General features: G+C 53.6%; 1 protein-coding gene across 2 annotated transcripts in view; it reads left to right on the top strand.

The window, feature by feature from the left end:
• The window catches only part of LOC109553683 (cadherin-23), a 77,656-nt gene that overhangs the window by 48,372 nt on the left and 11,947 nt on the right, over window positions 1–17,337 (top strand). For both annotated transcript variants that reach the window (XM_019953706.2, XM_019953707.2), the window contains exons 5-16: window positions 1,897–2,030; window positions 2,590–2,799; window positions 3,316–3,423; window positions 5,075–5,177; window positions 6,431–6,556; window positions 7,247–7,450; window positions 8,935–9,393; window positions 12,678–12,794; window positions 13,892–14,116; window positions 15,009–15,178; window positions 15,401–15,538; window positions 16,525–16,644. In XM_019953706.2, coding sequence (XP_019809265.2) covers window positions 1,897–2,030; window positions 2,590–2,799; window positions 3,316–3,423; window positions 5,075–5,177; window positions 6,431–6,556; window positions 7,247–7,450; window positions 8,935–9,393; window positions 12,678–12,794; window positions 13,892–14,116; window positions 15,009–15,178; window positions 15,401–15,538; window positions 16,525–16,644 — 2,114 coding nt within the window. The remainder of the gene's footprint in view (window positions 1–1,896; window positions 2,031–2,589; window positions 2,800–3,315; window positions 3,424–5,074; window positions 5,178–6,430; window positions 6,557–7,246; window positions 7,451–8,934; window positions 9,394–12,677; window positions 12,795–13,891; window positions 14,117–15,008; window positions 15,179–15,400; window positions 15,539–16,524; window positions 16,645–17,337) is intronic.

Here is a 17,337-nt window from a genome sequence, read left to right on the forward strand (position 1 = left end):
CCAGCACACACAGGATGAACGGGGCCTTGTCCAGTACCAGCACCACCCTGCAATGGCCTGTCCTTATTAGCCCATTTTTCAGATGAGAACATGAAGGCGAGATTTAATCGCATGCCCAAGGGCACATAGGAGTGAGTCAGCATGCATACCTGGATATGACTGTTGGAAAGCCTCTGATTTTAAACCTCTGTCTCCAGAAGCAGTGGAGTGATGGGGAGTTCAGGCCCCAGGGCAAGCTCTGAGGAGGATAACTTGCAGTGTGGGGGGCCTTTGACCTGCCCACTGCCTCACTGATCTGACCTCATGCGGCTCTAGCTTGGGCCCAGCCCCCATCACCTCAAGCCTGCTCCCCTGAGCTTCAGAACCTCTTCCCTTTCTTCCAGGAGGTGGCTGTCTTTGGAAAGAAGGCAGCTGGCCATCTGCTCACACATGGCCAGGTTCTGAGACAGGGCTGGGAAACCCCTACAAAGGGAATCCCCAGTCCTCTGGAGACCTTGGACTATCGGGCTCAGGAAATCCTGTTTCAAGCAGCTTCCGCCCCCCACTAAGCAGGGTGTAGCCCATAGGGCCACTGGGAGCAGGAAGGGCTGGTGGGAACTCCCAGCTGCAGGTGGGCCTCAGACAGGCTGTTTTGGTGAATCAGAGCAGTGGGAGCTGGGGGCAGAGAGTTATGAGGTAGGATGTGGAGGAGCAGGCAGAGCAAAGTGTTGGGGAGCTTGGGCCTCTGTCCTTACCGCACCCTGAGGCTATGTGTCTCAGCAAGTCAGTGCGCCACCCTGAGCCTCTGCCCCTAAATGTCAAAAGGGAAAGCGAAGGAAGTAACTTTCTCCCTGTCCGCATTTCCTGGGGGAGTGCCTGGAGAGGAGCCCCTCTTCCTCAGGGTCTCTGCTGCTCCTCCCTTGTTCATCTTTCACTGTCAGCCCCCTGAGCGCTCCCATCCAGCTGGGACCCCACTCACTCCCCTGGCATTCCCCCGCCCCTGCTCTTCTCCTCCATTCCCTCCCTGACCTTACCCCTCCCACCCTGGCCAGCTCTGAGTGCTCAGGCCCTTGTGCACTGAGCTGAGACGCAGAGCACTGGGTTTGAGTCCAGTTGCTGCTGTTAACTTGCAGTGGGAGCTTGAACCATCAGCCTTCTTTCCCATTTCATTTTCCAAAGGACACGGGATGGTGTCTGAGGTCTCTTCCCGTTCAGAGCCTGAGAATCTGAGGCTCTTACTCTAGGCATTCCCAGACATCTGGCCCCTCAGCCAGGCCAAGACAAGGACTGAGGCCACAGGGCCAGCTGAGGGGCCTCAGAAACCTCAGAGAAAGGAAGTCAGGGCCGACCAGGGGCTGAGGGGTGGCCACAGGCCCGGGAGATCCCTGGCTGCCCGCCACCTGGCTCAGTACCAGGGCTGAATGGAGGGCAGGTGGGGGCTCCCCGTCCTCAGTCCCTCCCACTCCATCCTCCCTAGTGCCTCACCACTGTCAGGGTGCTCCTCTGTGGTAAGCTTTGCCCTTCCCCAGTATCCTGTTTTGCAAGATGAGCTATCTGGAAAGAATAGCATATTACGAAGTTTCCGATACCTTCATTCATTGATTTCTGATCAAGGGTGGAGAGAAAACGAATGCCTGTGTAGAAAGGGAGCCCCCACTTTTCAACATAACCATCATACCCAGGTGGTCAGGGCTGCCAGGGCCTGAGTGGCCCCTGTCAGTACCCTAGCTGTACCCTAGCAGTTACCTGTTCCCCTCCGCCTGCGTGTCCCAGCCTTTGGCAGGTCCTGAAGCTGGGGGTGCTGGAGACCCCCTGCCTCGACTGTAAGGCTCACTGGAGGAAGCGGAAAGAGGCCTGGGCTCCCCACCACTCCTGGCCATTCTCCGCTGACTCTAGCCTCTCCTGGGCAACACCCAGGGGAGTTTCTGATCTCTCCCGTGGAGGGGGTGCTGCGGGTCCGGAAGGATGTGGAGCTGGACCGGGAGGCCATTGCTTTCTACAACCTGACCATCTGTGCCCGAGACAGAGGGGTGCCCCCGCTCAGCTCCACGGTGAGTCTGGGGGCCCTGTACCATTGGCTTCACCTCCCCACCCCCGGAATTCTCCACAGAGACGCCTCTAAACACTGCCACCCTCACGCCCAGAGCGGCCTCAGGCTGCTCTAGAGCCAGTCCAGGCCCTCGGGGCCCCTAACAGACCTGCGAGTCCTTGTGGGGCTCACCCGTGGAGGCTGGGCCTGGCGGCCATGGCCGCTCGGCGCTCCCAGGGGAGACTTCGCTGTCAGCCAGGCCTCTGCACCTGTCACTGCTGTTTGCACCCTGCCTCTGCCTCTTTACCTTTTCTGCCTCCCTCTTATCCTCACTTTCATCCTCTTGCCGCCTTTATCATTTTCCTTTCTTCCTCTTTCTTCCCCATGACCAGAGGCGCCTCTCCCTCTTCAGGTGCCACCTCTTTGCCATCTTGCTCCATCTGCCCCCACCTCCACTGTCTCCTTGGCCACCATGTCCACCATCCCTTTCTCTTCCTCCTCTCCCTCCCTCCATCTCCCCCAGACCCCCTTCTCTCCTGGTCCTCCTCCTTCACCTCCTCCTCCCCCTTGACCTGCCTCAGATGCTGGTGGGGATCCGGGTGCTGGACATTAACGACAACGACCCTGTGCTGCTCAACCTGCCCATGAACGTCACCATCAGTGAGAACAGCCCCATCTCCAGCTTCGTCGCTCGTATCCTGGCCAGCGATGCTGACAGCGGGTGCAACGCCCTCCTCACCTTCAACATCACTGCAGGCAATCGAGAGCGGGCCTTCTCCATCAATGCCACGGTAGGGCCAAGTCTGACCCCAGGGAAGCCCCCAGGATTTTTGCTAAAAGAGAGGACCCTGCCCTAGGGGCTTTGCTACTCTACTGTCTGGGTTTCTGCTGGTTCCACTTCCTCCTCAAGTCTCTGCCCTCGATTGGCATTTGGGGGTCTGGAAAGCTTGGAGTCTTGGATTCCTAAGTGAGCCACTTCTGGGACCCCTGTCACCCCATGGCTTGTCATGTGCAGGGATGAGACCAGAGCTTTGGTGCCCCTTGTTTGCATCAAGGTGCACCAAGAAGTCCTCACATGGCCTCTTGGAGTGTTACTAGCTGCTGACCCCCTGGAGTCCTCCGAAGGACCATCCCTCTCAGGAAGGGGGGCACTCTTGGCCTGCTAACCCACTGTGGTTGTTGTATCTTTAGCGATTTAGGGAGGTCATCCACAGACACTCCTGCAGGCAGGGCAGTTGGGCCTTGGTGAGCCAGAGCCCAAAGTGGGGGACAAGTCACCCCTCAACTCACCAGTCTCTACATCCCAGACAGGGATCATCACAGTGAACCGGCCCCTGGACCGCGAGCGGATCCCAGAATACAGGCTGACCATCTCCGTGAAGGACAACCCAGAGAACCCACGCATAGCCAGGAGGGTGAGACTGCAGGGGGTGGGGTGGGGGAGGGGCACGGCTCCACTGGATTTATCCAGGTGGCATGGCCTGGGCTTAGATGCATTGCATTTACAGTAAGCAACGGCTCAGTTCAAATCCCATTTCCGCCTGTCAGTGGGTGTGTGGCTTTGGCAAGTCAGTTTTCCTTAGCGTCTACTTTCTCTTCTGCTAAGTGGACACACACCAAAGTCATGGCGAGGCCTCGAAGGAGCCAATACCTGTAAAGTCCTTGGCCCAGAGCCTGGCACATGGCAAACACTCAGTAAACACCAGCTAGCATCTTTTCTCCTCAAACCACTGATATCTGGGCATACAGGACTGGGGGGAGGGGGAGGGTGCGAGCAGGGCAGGGGTACCTGTACTCACAGCATGTACTCTGGGATTCCAAAAGGGTTACATTTTCCAGGTGGCTTTTCCCTCAAAGGGCTTCCCTGGTGGCTCAGACGGTAAAGAATCTGCCTGCAATGTGGGAGACCTGGGTTCAATTCCTGAGTTGAGAGACCTGGGTTTGATTCCCTGAGCCTGAAGAAGGGAATAGCTACCTACTCCAGTATTCTGGCCTGGAAAACTCCATGGACAGAGGAGCCTGGCAGGCTACAGTCCATGGGGTCGCAAAGAGTCGGACATGACTAAGCAACTTTCACTTCACTTTCCCTCAAAAGCCAAAAAGTTGTCTCTCTTTACTAAGAGGAGATGGGTATTGCAAAGCAAACAGTGCATTCAGGGGTCGGGTCAGCCCTCTTCCCTGTCCACGAGGTCTGGGTCCTGGGCAGGAGTCCTAGGGTCTGGCTCATCTCAGCTCTCCTTCTGACCAGTTGATGTCTCAGCCCTTTCTGGGCCTTGGTTTTCGTGTCTGTACAGGCTGAGGAGCCTTAAGGCCAGAGGTCCTTGCTGACCGCCAGTATTCTCATCCCCTGTGCCTTCCCTTCCTTCCTTCCTTCTCTCACTCCTACCTTTTCCTCCTGCTGTCACGCCCTCCCCCACGGACACCTGCCCTCTTAGGAGGGCCTGGGGCATCCCGAAAGGAACAGCATGGAGTGATGGGAAGGAAGCTTGGAGGCTGCTGGGCCCCATCCTGCTGCTAAGTTGCCAGGCATCTTTGAGTAATCACCGCCTTCTCTGGTTCCCCCATGTCTGCAGTGAAGAAGCTTCCAGGGTACTGGGGAGGTTCCAAGAGATAAGGATTGTACCTGTGGTTTTTGAAAGGTGTGAAGTGCAGTACCGGACTGAACTCTGACCAGGGCATGAGGCCAGCTAAGAGGATCTGGAAACTAAGGTTCATCTTCCTGGCTGAAGTCCTTCCTTATCATGAGATGGAACATGACTCAATACCATTTACATCCATTCTCCTGTGAACTTCACACATCTCTGTGAAAAGGAGTTAAGATCCCCATTCATCAGATTGGAAAACTGAGTCCCAGGGAAGGGAAAAGATTTGCCCAAGGCCACCCTGTGAGCTGCTGGCATAGCTGGGGCTTGAACCCAGGTCTCTGGACCCATGGTGTGGGCTCTTTAATCATCTACCTCTCTTCCTGGACCTTCCTCCCACCCCACTTCCCAGTCTTCCTCCCCTGGAGCACTTTGCCAGACCAGAACATGGCCTTCAGCCTGTCCCGCATTGTGCCTCCCACAGGATTTTGACTTGCTGCTCATCTTTCTTGCGGATGAGAATGACAACCACCCCGTCTTTACTGAGAGCACCTACCTGGCGGAGGTGATGGAGAACTCTCCTGCTGGTAGGTGCTGGGCCCACCTGGGAACCCCTGCTGCTACCAGGCACCCCCTGAGCTCAGATGCCGAGGACCTCCTTGTGCCTGCTCTGGCCCCAGCTGAGGCCTGGCTGAACACAGAGCTGGCAAGTGCAGAAGGGTGTGGTGGGGAGAAGGGAGTGCAGCTCTGAAGGGCTGGAGGACCAGGGCTGCCAGGCTCCTAGAGGCCACCAAGGAGGCCACAGGTCTGGTTGGAGGCAGTCATTGGTCCCCAAGACTGAGAAGAGCCCCACTTCCCCTCCTCAAGGGCCACTTAGCCACAAGGCTACCCAGGAGGGAAGTAAGCCCACTCTTCATGCTCCCCCAGCTCCAGGAGCATAGGGCATCCTGGAGGCTTCTGAGAGCTCAGGGAGAATGTGAGATCAGAAGCGGGGCAGGCCCCTCACAGATCAGTGTGGCTCTCCCCCGCACACGTGCACTGCGTCTCCTCTTCACTGCCTCCCCGAGGACGTCCTCTCACTCCTCCCCAGCCCCTAGAGCTTGGAGTCTTACGTTAGGAAGAGGTGAGCTGGGATACTCCCTGTCTCTGGCTGGCTGTCTCCCCTGTAGGAATATGAATCTTAAACCTGCCTGTGTATATGCTCACACATGTGCCAGTGCACATCCATGTGAGGCATATGTGCAGCTTACACGTGTGCAGAGATACACAGAGGTGCCTGCACGATGCACTCCATGTGCAGATATAACCGCCTGCGGAGAAAGAATGCACAGCGTGGGCCTCCCAGGCCTGCGAGCATTACAGAGTGAGTGCTGTGGCTGTGTAAACACGGAGTCCGGTGCACACATGTGGGTCCTAGCCTTGAGTGGTCAGACAGCCGTTGGAGCATCGTGTACACACACACGTGGGCAGACTGGGCCGGAGGTGCATACCTAGACAGGGCCCCACACGGGGAGGGGACGTCAGGGAGCCCCCAGACCCTCCTGTGGTGGCCAGCCTCAAAGGCTGCTGGGAAGGCCGGCGTGCTCCGGGCGGGCCGGAGGGGCTTGCTCACCGCTGTTGTGTTTTCTCCCCAGCAGGGCTTTGAGGCTGCTCCCCAAGCATCTGCGTCAGTCTGCCAAGGCTGCCGCAGCCCGGCCCAGGGCCCCCCAACCTGTCCGCCTCACCTCCCCTCCTCTCATCCATTGTCAGCCATGGCTCACCGGGGCGGGGCGGGGCGGGGCGGGGGAGGGCGGGCGGGGGCTCAAGTTGACCCTGCAGTGACCCCTCTCCCCCGGCCCAGGGACCTCCCTGACGGTGCTCAACGGGCCCGTCCTGGCCCTGGATGCAGACCTGGACGTCTACGCTGTGGTGACCTACCAGCTGCTGGGCGCCCAGAGCGGGCTTTTTGATATTGACAACAGCACCGGTGAGGCCTCTGCACACGCCCCCAGCTCTCCCAGCCCAGCTCCAAGTCTTCCTTGTAACGGCCTCCACCACTAGATCTGGGGTCTCCTTTCTCAGTGCTGGGTCCAGGCTCTCCAGAGGGACCCTGTTCCTCACAGCCCCCATCTTACAGCTGGATTAGGCCACCCAGGGGCCAGCGAGGAAGAACCAGGAAGAGGCTTGGGGTCAACAGAAGTGACCTGCTGACGCATAAACTCAGCCTCAGTAGAGAGCCCCCAAAACCCACTCCTCCTTGTCTCCTCCCCCGCTGGAGGATGGGGCCCCTAGTCTCCCAGAGGAAGCAACCACCCTCGAACCAGACTCAAAACTGCTCTGTTGCGTCAGTCTAGGCCGAGCCAATTTGGTGACAGGAGACAAGGAGGGATGTGCTGGCACCTCTCTCAGCAGAGCTGCTCAACCCTCCAGCCTGAGGCACTCATCTCAGGCAGAACTCTGGAGAATTGCCAAGGACACCTGGGGAGGGGACCTCCCTAAACATTGGTCGTTGAACCTTGGAGGAGGAAAGTCATTGTGTTGCTTTCTCTGCTCCTCTTTCATCTCTGTCCCCATCACGCCTTACCTTTTTCTGTCCCCCCTGGGTTGGCTCTTGCCCGGTTTCTCCACCACATCTCTTATCCTTTGTATCTCCCTGGCCGGTGGTGCTGGGTACCAGGTGTGGTGACAGTGAGGTCAGGTATCGTCATTGACCGGGAGGCCTTCTCACCCCCCGTCCTGAAGCTGCTGCTGCTGGCTGAGGACATCGGGCTGCTCAATGGCACCGCTGACCTGCTCGTCACCATCCTGGATGACAATGACAACTGGCCCACCTTTAGCCCTGCCGCTGTCACCGTCCACCTGCTGGAGAACTGCCCACCAGGTAGGCGGGGGTCAGGCCCCAGCCTCCAGACGGGAGCTGGTCGTGTGTGGGGATTGCAGCCTCACAGTTTGGAGGCAGAAGTCGCCTCCAGTGGGGAGAAGGATGGGCAGCAGGGTGGGCGGAGAGGGGGTCAGGAGACCCACGTCCCCCTCCCTTCCTTTCTCAGACCTACAGTGTCTTGTGAACAAAACAAAATTGTTAAGATATGTTCCCTCCGTGTTCCTGTATGGAAAGACTGTTTCAAAGTCAAAATAGGATTAACATGATTTCCATCAAAATCAAATATGATTTGGGAGATAAGTTTGATTCTAAAGAACATTTTGAAAAATAAGTGTAATAAAGCTAGATTTGTCTTACCAGGTTTTACAACATATTACCAGTATTTAAAACCACATGATATGAACACAAGACTCTGAGACAAAGTAGCCCAGCAACAGTGATGGGTAAATTAAGAAATGTAACATTATGTCATAAAGGAAATGATAAAACCAGTAGTGAAAACTGTTCAGTGTGCAAAATATTTGTTCATATTTAGTGTAGATTCTCATCCCATGTCAGACACCAGAAAGAAACCCAAAGACACCCTAAAGAAAATATAAAAGAGTATAAAACATTAAAAAATAAGAGAAGACACTTCAGGTGAATATTTGTCTGCTTTAAAGATAAGGTTCTAAGCATTTAAGAAACAGGAAAACATAAAAAAGGGAAAAATATTAAGTTCTGGTACATATGAACCATTTCAACTTCTTTACATCATATAACCAGTATCAAAAGGTGAACTAAAAACTGAGAAGAAAAGATATTTATCACAAGTTATTATAATTATATAGTTTGTATAAATTGACCAAAAATAGGCAAAGGACAAAAACTGACACTTTGCAGAAGAGAAGATACAACTAATCATTGAATTATTAAAAAATTGTTCAGTCTCAAATAATCAAAATAAATAGGACAAAATCAAAATAAATAAGGAAAATAAAATAGGACACCATTTTTGTAGAAAATTGCAGATGAAAAAAATGCATAAAAGATGGATGCTTATTTGCAAAATAGAATTAGACTCACAGACTTTGAAAACAAATTTATGGTTACCAAAAGAAGCTGGGGGTGGAGGGATAAATTAGGAGCTTTGGATTAACAGATACACACGACTATGTATAAAACACATAAACAATAAGGACCTACTATATAGCACTGGGAACTATATTTAATGTTCCTGCAATAACCTATAATATAAAAGAATATATATTATATACATATAACTGGATCACTTCGCTGTACATCTGAAACTAGTACAACATTGTAAATCAACTATACTTCAATTAAAAATAAATACATTTAAAAATATATAACAAAATAACAAAGGTAGGTGCTAGCAAGACTATTGTGGGAAGAGGCCCTTGTGACCCCCAAGGAAAGTATCTTGGTGGGATGTTTTTATATAAAAGGTAACTGTCAGCTGCTCCCCATTCCCACCCCCACAGGATTCTCAGTCCTTCAGATCACAGCCACGGATGAGGACAGTGGCCTCAATGGGGAGCTGATCTACCGAATAGAAGCTGGGGCTCAGGACCGCTTCCTCATCCACCCAGTCAGCGGCATCGTCCGCGTCGGCAATGCCACCATCGACAGGGAGGAGCAGGAGTCGTATAGGCTGACAGTAGTGGCCACCGACCGGGGCGCCGTCCCTCTCTCGGGCACAGCCATCATCACTGTCCTTATCGATGACATCAATGACTCCCGCCCCGAGTTCCTCAACCCCATCCAGACGGTGAGCGTGCTGGAGTCAGCTGAGCCAGGCACTGTCATTGCCAACGTCACCGCTATTGACCGTGACCTCAATCCTGAGCTGGAGTACCACATCATCGACATTGTGGCCAAGGACGACACTGACCGCCTGGTGCCTGACCAGGAGGATGCCTTTGCCGTGAATATCAACACAGGTACAAAGGCCTGCTCCCCTCCGGCCCTCCTCCGGACTCCCTGCCCAGTCTCCTGGTTCTCTGCTTTCTCCCTTACCCCACTTGCTGCTCCCTCTCTCTGACCCTCCCTACCCATCAGCTGCTCCTTCCTCCTCTCCTCTCCCTCCTACTGACACCACATCCTTCCCTCTCTTTGCCATCTCTCCCCTGACTCTTTCCCTCTCTCCCTTCTCTTCTTCCTTCCCCCTTGACCAGCTCCCTAATTATCTTACTCTACCAGTATTGTATGAGTGTGCCCATCTCACCACACTTGTGATAGCGTTAAATATTATAGGAAAATTGCATTTTTTAATATGTATTTCTTTAATAACTGAGTGGCTGAACACTTTCTTCATATGTATCCAGGCCATTTAACTTCTTTCTAAGTTTCACACACACACACACACACATATATATGTACACACACATATATATTTCTATGTTATATGTGTGTATATGTATACCCTTAATGATTTTCTTACACTATCACAAACCAAAGGGAAACTGTGGCTTATCTTTCACAATTTTTGCAGCTTATAACTTTGACTTTAATTTTATTATTTTTCTAAAAGTTCAGCATTTTTGCCTCCGAGGGGAGTTAAGGGGGAGACATGGGACTAACTTATAGATATACTTCTTGGATGGCCCAGAGAAGTGACAGAAAAACTAACATGGCTATGGCAAAATGCTAAAAATCATTGTTACTCAGAGAAATGCATAGTAAAACAGCAATGAGATATTGGTTTTCCATATGTGACCAGCAGACATTAGGACGCTGGACAGCACTGAGTATTGGTAACAATGTGGGAACATCATATACTACTGTAGGAATTTTGACTAATTTCCTATCTAGACAGCAATCCAGCAATACCCAATGACCCAGCAATTCTGCTCCTAGATATATGTCCCAAGGAGGTTCTCAGGTTGATAATGAGACTGTTTGAGGATGTTCACTGCAGTGTTATTGGTGACAGGAGCTTGAGGGCAACCAAGGCATCCATCCCTGGGATACTGGAGAGTAAAATGTGGTGGGTGCACGTCATGGGACACCAGGCAGCTTAGAAGCAATAGACTAGGCTCACACAGAGAAACGTGAGGTGGGGGCAGGGAGCCTTAAAATCAAGTACTTACTGAAAATGATAAGAAACAGAATGGGTTATATACGTATATATATACGTGTGTGTGTGTGTATACTCAAATCCCATTGCATAAATATAAAATACATACACAAAAACAATACATGATTTTCAGGAACACTTTCAATAAATACACTTGAATACATTGCCCAAGGGGAGGAGAGAAGGGGAGAGGAGTGTGAGAACAGAAGGGAAGAGATACATACATAAAACAAGAGTAATGCCAATGACCATCATGTGCAAACAACTAAAGAGTAGATTAAATCAATATGCCTCTGAGGCCCAAAGGGAAAAAGAAGACAGGAAAACCAGGAGCCACTAGGAGGAATTAGATGACTTAGTCCTGAGTCAGGTTAGCAACGTTCCCACTGCAGTGGTTTCTCAGGACCATGGAGAGCTGCCCCATGCCCCTGCCAGCTTTATGCATACTGTTGCCTCTACCATTTTTTCCTGTTCTCTCTCCAACTGACTCTCTTCTCTCTGTTTTCCTTTCCAGTGTCTTCTCTGCCCCTCTTTCTCATGCTTTCCTCCTCCCTTGCTCGCCTCTCTCTTTCTAGAGCCTCAGCCCGCTGGGTGCTCCTCTCTACTAGGCTCCCCCTTTCTCCCCTAGCTTCCCACCCCTCTGCCTCTTCCCATCCACCCCATCCCTCCCAAATCTCCTGCCCTGATCAGCTCTGAGCCCTTCAGTCCCCTATGCCCTGCTCTGCTCCATCCCCTCTGCACCCTGAACTAACTGGTGTTAACCCTCTTCTCTCTTCCTCATGGCTGGCAGGCCCACAGGTTTGAGCTCTGTTTCTCTGTCACTTCCCACCTCATCTCTTCTCTGCTTCACCCCATCGCCTTCCTCCATACCCACCGCACCCCCACCACCCTTCCCATCCTGTGGGACCTGGGCCAAGGCCGTGGCCCAGCCTTTGCAGACTGAATGCAGCCACCCTCTCCCCATCCTCGCTCCCCAGCCTCGGGGACGGGGAGCGAGAGTAGGAAGAGGAGGAGGAGGAGGAGGCAGCGGCCCAGGGTAAGTGACTGCCCCACCATGGGGGACCCGAGGAGGACAGGAGTTCAGCAGGGGGAGTCTGCCAAGGGGGAAGGGAGTCCCAGACACCCCAGTACCTGAGAGGGAGCTGGGAAAGAGAGGAGGTTTCACCCTAGGATGAGGCCAATGGGAGGAAGAGCCACCAGGCCCTCACACTGGCAGGAAGAACAGAGCCAGGCCTGAGATCGGCAAAACTGTCTGTCCAGTTCAAGCCCAAACTTCTGGAGGGCTCCTCTGTGAATCAGGAGCAGGCTAGGGCTCGGGGGCAGTGGGTAGGAGGGAAGGAAACAGCTCTTTGTTGTACAGCTCCTTTGTCAGGCGGCCATGCCACGCCCCGCAACCCCATTATCATGACAAGGGGGTGGGCCTTACTGTCCAGCTGTGCCACTGCTTGCTGTCCCTTCCAGGGACCCCCATCAGGGATTTTCAATGCATTGACCTTCCTTTATGCTTGATCTCCCTAGAATACAAGTGTTTTTTAAGTTATAAAATACATATAAAATTTACCATCGTAACCATTTTTAACCATAAGTTTAATGGTTCAGTATATTCATGTGTTGTGGAATACAAGGTGCTTTTTTTTTTCGGCCATGCAGTGTGGCTTGTGGGCTCTTAGTTCCCAAAGCAGGGATCGAACCCAGGCCTTCGGCAGTGAACACATGGAGTCCTAACCACTGGACCACCAGGAAATTCCAACAAGCATTTTTTTAAACAAGCAATTACATAGCGCTTTCTATGTGCCAAGCCCTGTTCTAAGCCCTTTACAAGTACATTAAATTCATTTAATTGTTATAATCTGCCAAATAGCCCTCTGCGGTAGGTACAGTAATCGTCCTCATCTCACAAATGAGGACAAAGGGGTACAGAGAGGTTAGATAACTGCCGGGCTGGCGAGCGCTGAGTGAGGGGCAGAGCGACATGCCCCAGCTTGCAGGAGCTGTGGTCTCATCCAGCCAGAGGAGATGGCAAGTCCCAGGTCCACTGGGGCCCACTGCCCATGGTGGGGATTGGGAGGGTTGGCCAGGAGCACCCCTGGGAGGCCCAGATTTTAGGGGGTTCCCCTGGGGCTGAACCTGACTTGGTCTGGTCTACAGGGTCTGTAATGGTGAAATCCCCTCTGAACCGGGAGCTGGTTGCCACCTATGAGGTCACTCTCTCTGTGATTGACAATGCCAGCGACCTACCAGAGCGCTCCGTCAGTGTGCCAAATGGTAAGGCCTCTCCCACATGGTCCCATAGAGAGGCAGGCCTGGTCCTGGGGCAAGCAGCGGACCAGCTTGTTGCCAGCAGTCAGGCTTCATGAGGAGGGGTGGCGGCTGGGGAAGGTGGCAGCTACAGCGAGGCTGGGAGTGGCCCTGTGTCCCTGCTGTTAGGCAGAGCTCAGCAGTGGCGGATCCAGAAGCCCAGAGATGTGTGTCTTGAACTCTAAGCCTCAGAGTAGGAAGGAGGCATGGTAGACGCTGGAAGGGGACTGAGGAAAGGATGGGTTGATAGAGACTTAGGTCGGAATCCCATTGTCAGAACTGGTAACCAGGGTATAGCTGGGATGTGAGACGGGACCTTCAGATCTGCTAAGAAGCCACATGGTCAGGCCAGAGGCAGCAAAGAGCAAGGCAAGTCTGTGAAGCCACAGATACCACAGCGGAGAAGAGAAGGGCATGCAGGCTGCCTTCTGTGGCTGGGCACAGGCTGTCCTGCCTGCGGCATGAGCCAGGAGGGGCTGCTAGAGGCACTGAATCTTGCCAAGCAGGGAGCGTGGAGGGGGATTTATGGATGGCGTGGCCTCTGCCATGAGGCAGAGACAGCTGGAGTCGGGGAGATACTGGCTGGGGCTTGGCAGATACTGGCTGCTTATCTTTATAGCCCAGAGGCCCTAGTTTTCAGGAAGGGTGGACCTAGTCATCTGCTACTTGTCCCAGGCTCAGAGAACAAAGGGCCCAGGCTGGTTATACAGAGGGAACAAGTCAGAGGGAAACAAAAGGTCGAATCATGGAAAAGGGTCTTACAGATCATCCGAGTTCTGTCTCCTGGGACAAGTTAGGAAACTGCACAACAGTGATGGCCAGGGCTTCCACCAAGGTTACCAGTCAGTTGGCAGAACCCAAGCCCCTCTCCCTATGGAAGAGTGAGCGACCTGACCAGAGTCAGCGGGCACAGACCACTACCCAAGTCTAGGGCCGAGCTTCAGGGAGCCCCGGGAGGTCTGTAAGATGCTGCCGTCCTCTCCGGGCTCGGCTGAGACTTAGGAAGGCCTGACCCAGCCACACCAGGCCTCTCATGCCACTCTCACCTGCTACCTCCACCCCAGCCAAACTGACGGTCAACATCCTGGACGTCAATGACAACACACCCCAGTTCAAGCCCTTCGGGATCACCTACTACACAGAGCGGATCCTGGAGGGGGCCACCCCAGGCACCACGCTCATCGCTGTGGCAGCTGTGGATCCCGACAAGGGTCTCAATGGGCTGATCACCTATTCCCTGCTGAACCTGATGCCCCCGGGCTATGTCCAGCTGGAAGACTCCTCGGCAGGTAGGTGGGAAGGTCTGCCAGAGGAAGTCTGGGGAATATCTGTCTGTGTCTGCTTAGCCTCCCAGAGGGGCCAGGATCACTTCTCACCCTCCAGTTGAGGTCCCACCATGACCCCTCAGCGGGCGGGACCAGGGCCGACATGGTTAACATTCTAGTCACTCCTACACGCCTGGTCTGGAAGCGTGGATGGGGTGCCTCGCTCCCGCTTAGAACGGAAGCCCCTTCAGCATCTGCTGGAACCTGGAATAATCCCTCACCCTCTCTACCACTCAAGCTCCACAATTCGTATCACTCAGGGGACAAGTAGGCCGAGAGAAGTGTCCCAGAGGAGGTCCTCGACTTGTTTTTGTACATCCCCCCCCAACTTTTTTTAACGATTCCCTTTTTCTTTTTTTGACTGCACTGGGTCTTGGTTGGTGTACATGGGCTTTCTCCAGTTGCAGGGCATGGGCTCAGTAGTTGCAGTGCTAAGGCTTCTCATTGCAGTGGCTTTCTTTAGGGCACAGGCCCTAAGTATGCCTCAGTAGCTGTGGTGCATAGGCTCAGTTGCTCCACAGCATATGGAATCTTAACAGACCCATATCCCCTGCCTTCGGCAGGGATTCAACCCATATCCCCTGCATAGGCAGGCGATTTCTTAACCACTGGACCATCAGGGAAGTCCCTTTCTACCTTGTGAAAAGCTTTCTTGCCCTTCCAGTGAGGAGAAGAGCTAGACACCAGTTCTTCTCGGCCCTCTGGCCAGCCGCTGGGCAGTGACGCCTAGCCACCCTTCTCCCTCAGTGGACCCCTTGTGCTCATCCTCAGAGCCCCAGATCCTTCTCTTCCCACTTCAGAGAGCTTCCACGAGTGAGGGGTGGCCAGGATGGCGGTGAGAGTCTCTGTGTCTTAGGGAAGGTCATTGCCAACCGGACAGTGGACTATGAGGAAGTGCACTGGCTCAACTTCACCGTGAGGGCCTCAGACAATGGGTCCCCACCCCGGGCAGCTGAGATCCCTGTCTACCTGGAGATTGTGGACATCAATGACAACAACCCCATCTTTGACCAGCTGTCCTACCAGGTGGGTGACCAGGCCTGCACACTGGGTCTGGGACCCATGCCCATTCCTTGGGACCTTTGGGCATCTTCTATTCCCACCCTGGCGGCCTTCAAGTCCCGTGGGAATGACCATCCATGAGTAGCTTGATGCTCTGGGCTGTCTGCATCAGTGAGTTTCTTGGGCAAGGGCAGAGACTCTAGACTGACCATGGCCCATGCTTTCTCTCTGCCCACTGGGCTCCAGGAAGCTGTCTTTGAGGATGTTCCTGTGGGCACAGTCATCCTGACGGTCACTGCTACTGATGCTGACTCAGGCAACTTCGCCCTCATTGAGTATAGCCTTGTGGATGGTGAGGGCAAGTTTGCCATCAGCCCCACCACAGTAAGTGGGCAATGGAGGGCCTGGGTTTGGGGAATGGGAAGTGGGAAGGGCCCAGGGTCATAGGCTGAGAAGCCACCAAAAGTATTGCAGTCACCCCTCTGTTTCTGGGTCCTGCCACCTGGGCATCTGTAGCCTCAGAGGTCTTCCAGTCAAGTTGGCAAGCACTGTTCTCAGAGTCCCAGATATCCTTAGACTGCAGCCTTTCTGTCCCAGTAGACCTGGAAGGAAGTAGGGCAGTCTTTTGGAAGTTGCCTCTTGTGGGACAGAATCTGAGATTTGTCTTCACCAGACTAGAAGACTTGATTCAAGTCCATGAGTCTGCTTTTCGAAACTGCCCAAGAGAGGCATAGGAAGCTCTGTAGACAGTGAGCACAGTAGCTGAGCACCTACTGTATACATGGCCCTACTCTCAGTGCTGGGAGAGGGAAGAAGTGCCCACCACTCAGCCCTCGTGTTCCCATGAGTCTCAGACTTGTGGGAATGCAGAAGCTCAAGATTTTGAATGTCGGCAAATTGGTTCAAATGTGCCGTTTCAGTACAAGGAGGGAGGGAGAGAGCCCTGTGGCCTGGGGCTGGCTGGCCAGGCAGAGCCTTCCCCACTTGTGAGGCTGAAGCTGGACTTTCCCTCCCGCTGCCCGCCCACATCCCCCTGCGCTCTGCCCTTTCAGCCGGGTTTCTCTCCCTCCTCTCGGTGTGAACAATAAGACATACTCCCAGCCTGGCGCTATGACTGTGAATACTTGTGGGGCATTACCTGGTACCTGGCCAGGTAGTGAGCTCCAGCCTGGGCTGTTTATCCCACCTCCAGGTAGACTCTGGAGTGGTGAAGGCAAGAAGAGCCACTAGGACAAGAGCTCCACGGGGCCGGGGCTGGTGTCTCTTCAGTGCTGTATCTCCAGAGCCCTGAACAGTGTCGGCACTTAGCAGATGCTCAATAAATATCTGCCGAACTGATGAAGGACCTGACTCCACCCTCCCCCTCCTAGGGTGACATCTACGTGCTGTCCTCTCTGGACCGGGAGAAGAAGGACCACTATATCCTGACTGCCTTGGCCAAAGACAACCCTGGGGATGTGGCCAGCAACCGTCGAGAAAATTCGGTGCAGGTGAGGGACCTTGGTGTGGACACTAAGGATGTGGTTGTGGAGGCAGCAGGCAAAGCCTTTACAGGATGGGTGCTGCAGGGCAGAAGCAGGGCCGCCTTGGCCCCTGAGAGCTGTGGTGGCGGGAGGGAGAAGCAGGAGCATCGCCGGGGTTCACAGTGGCTGTGGCTTAGGGAGACAGGGGCTCTGCAGGAGAAACTGCTGTGTCAGAGCCCTACTAAGGCAGCTAAACATACATGCAAGTAAGAGTCAGTTTCTCAGTCATTTCCAATTCTGTGATCCCATGGACTGTAGCCTGCCAAGCTCCTCTATCCATGGGATTCTCCAGGCAACAATACTGGAGTGGGTTGCCATTTCCTCCTCCAGGGGATCTTCTGACCCAGAAATCAAACCCAGGTCTCCTGCATTGCAGACAAATTCGTTACCATCTGAGCCATTAGGAAAGCCCACACATACCTGGGTGTAAACCAGATAAAGCCTGGGCTCTACATGGCCCAGTGTCTCCATGGTGTCCCATTGAAAGAAACACAGTCCAGCAACCAAACATAATTATAAAGCATTTATATTTATTTAATGTCTCAGAGAACATGAATGAGGAATCGAATTCATAACCCCATTCCCAGGCCAGGTCTATCGTCCACACAGTTGCTCTGGGGAGGCCAGCATCCCACCTTCGCTCTGTCCCCATTTCGATCC

This window comes from Bos indicus, chromosome 28 (genome assembly GCF_029378745.1).
Source record: "Bos indicus isolate NIAB-ARS_2022 breed Sahiwal x Tharparkar chromosome 28, NIAB-ARS_B.indTharparkar_mat_pri_1.0, whole genome shotgun sequence".
Lineage (NCBI taxonomy): Eukaryota > Metazoa > Chordata > Mammalia > Artiodactyla > Bovidae > Bos > Bos indicus.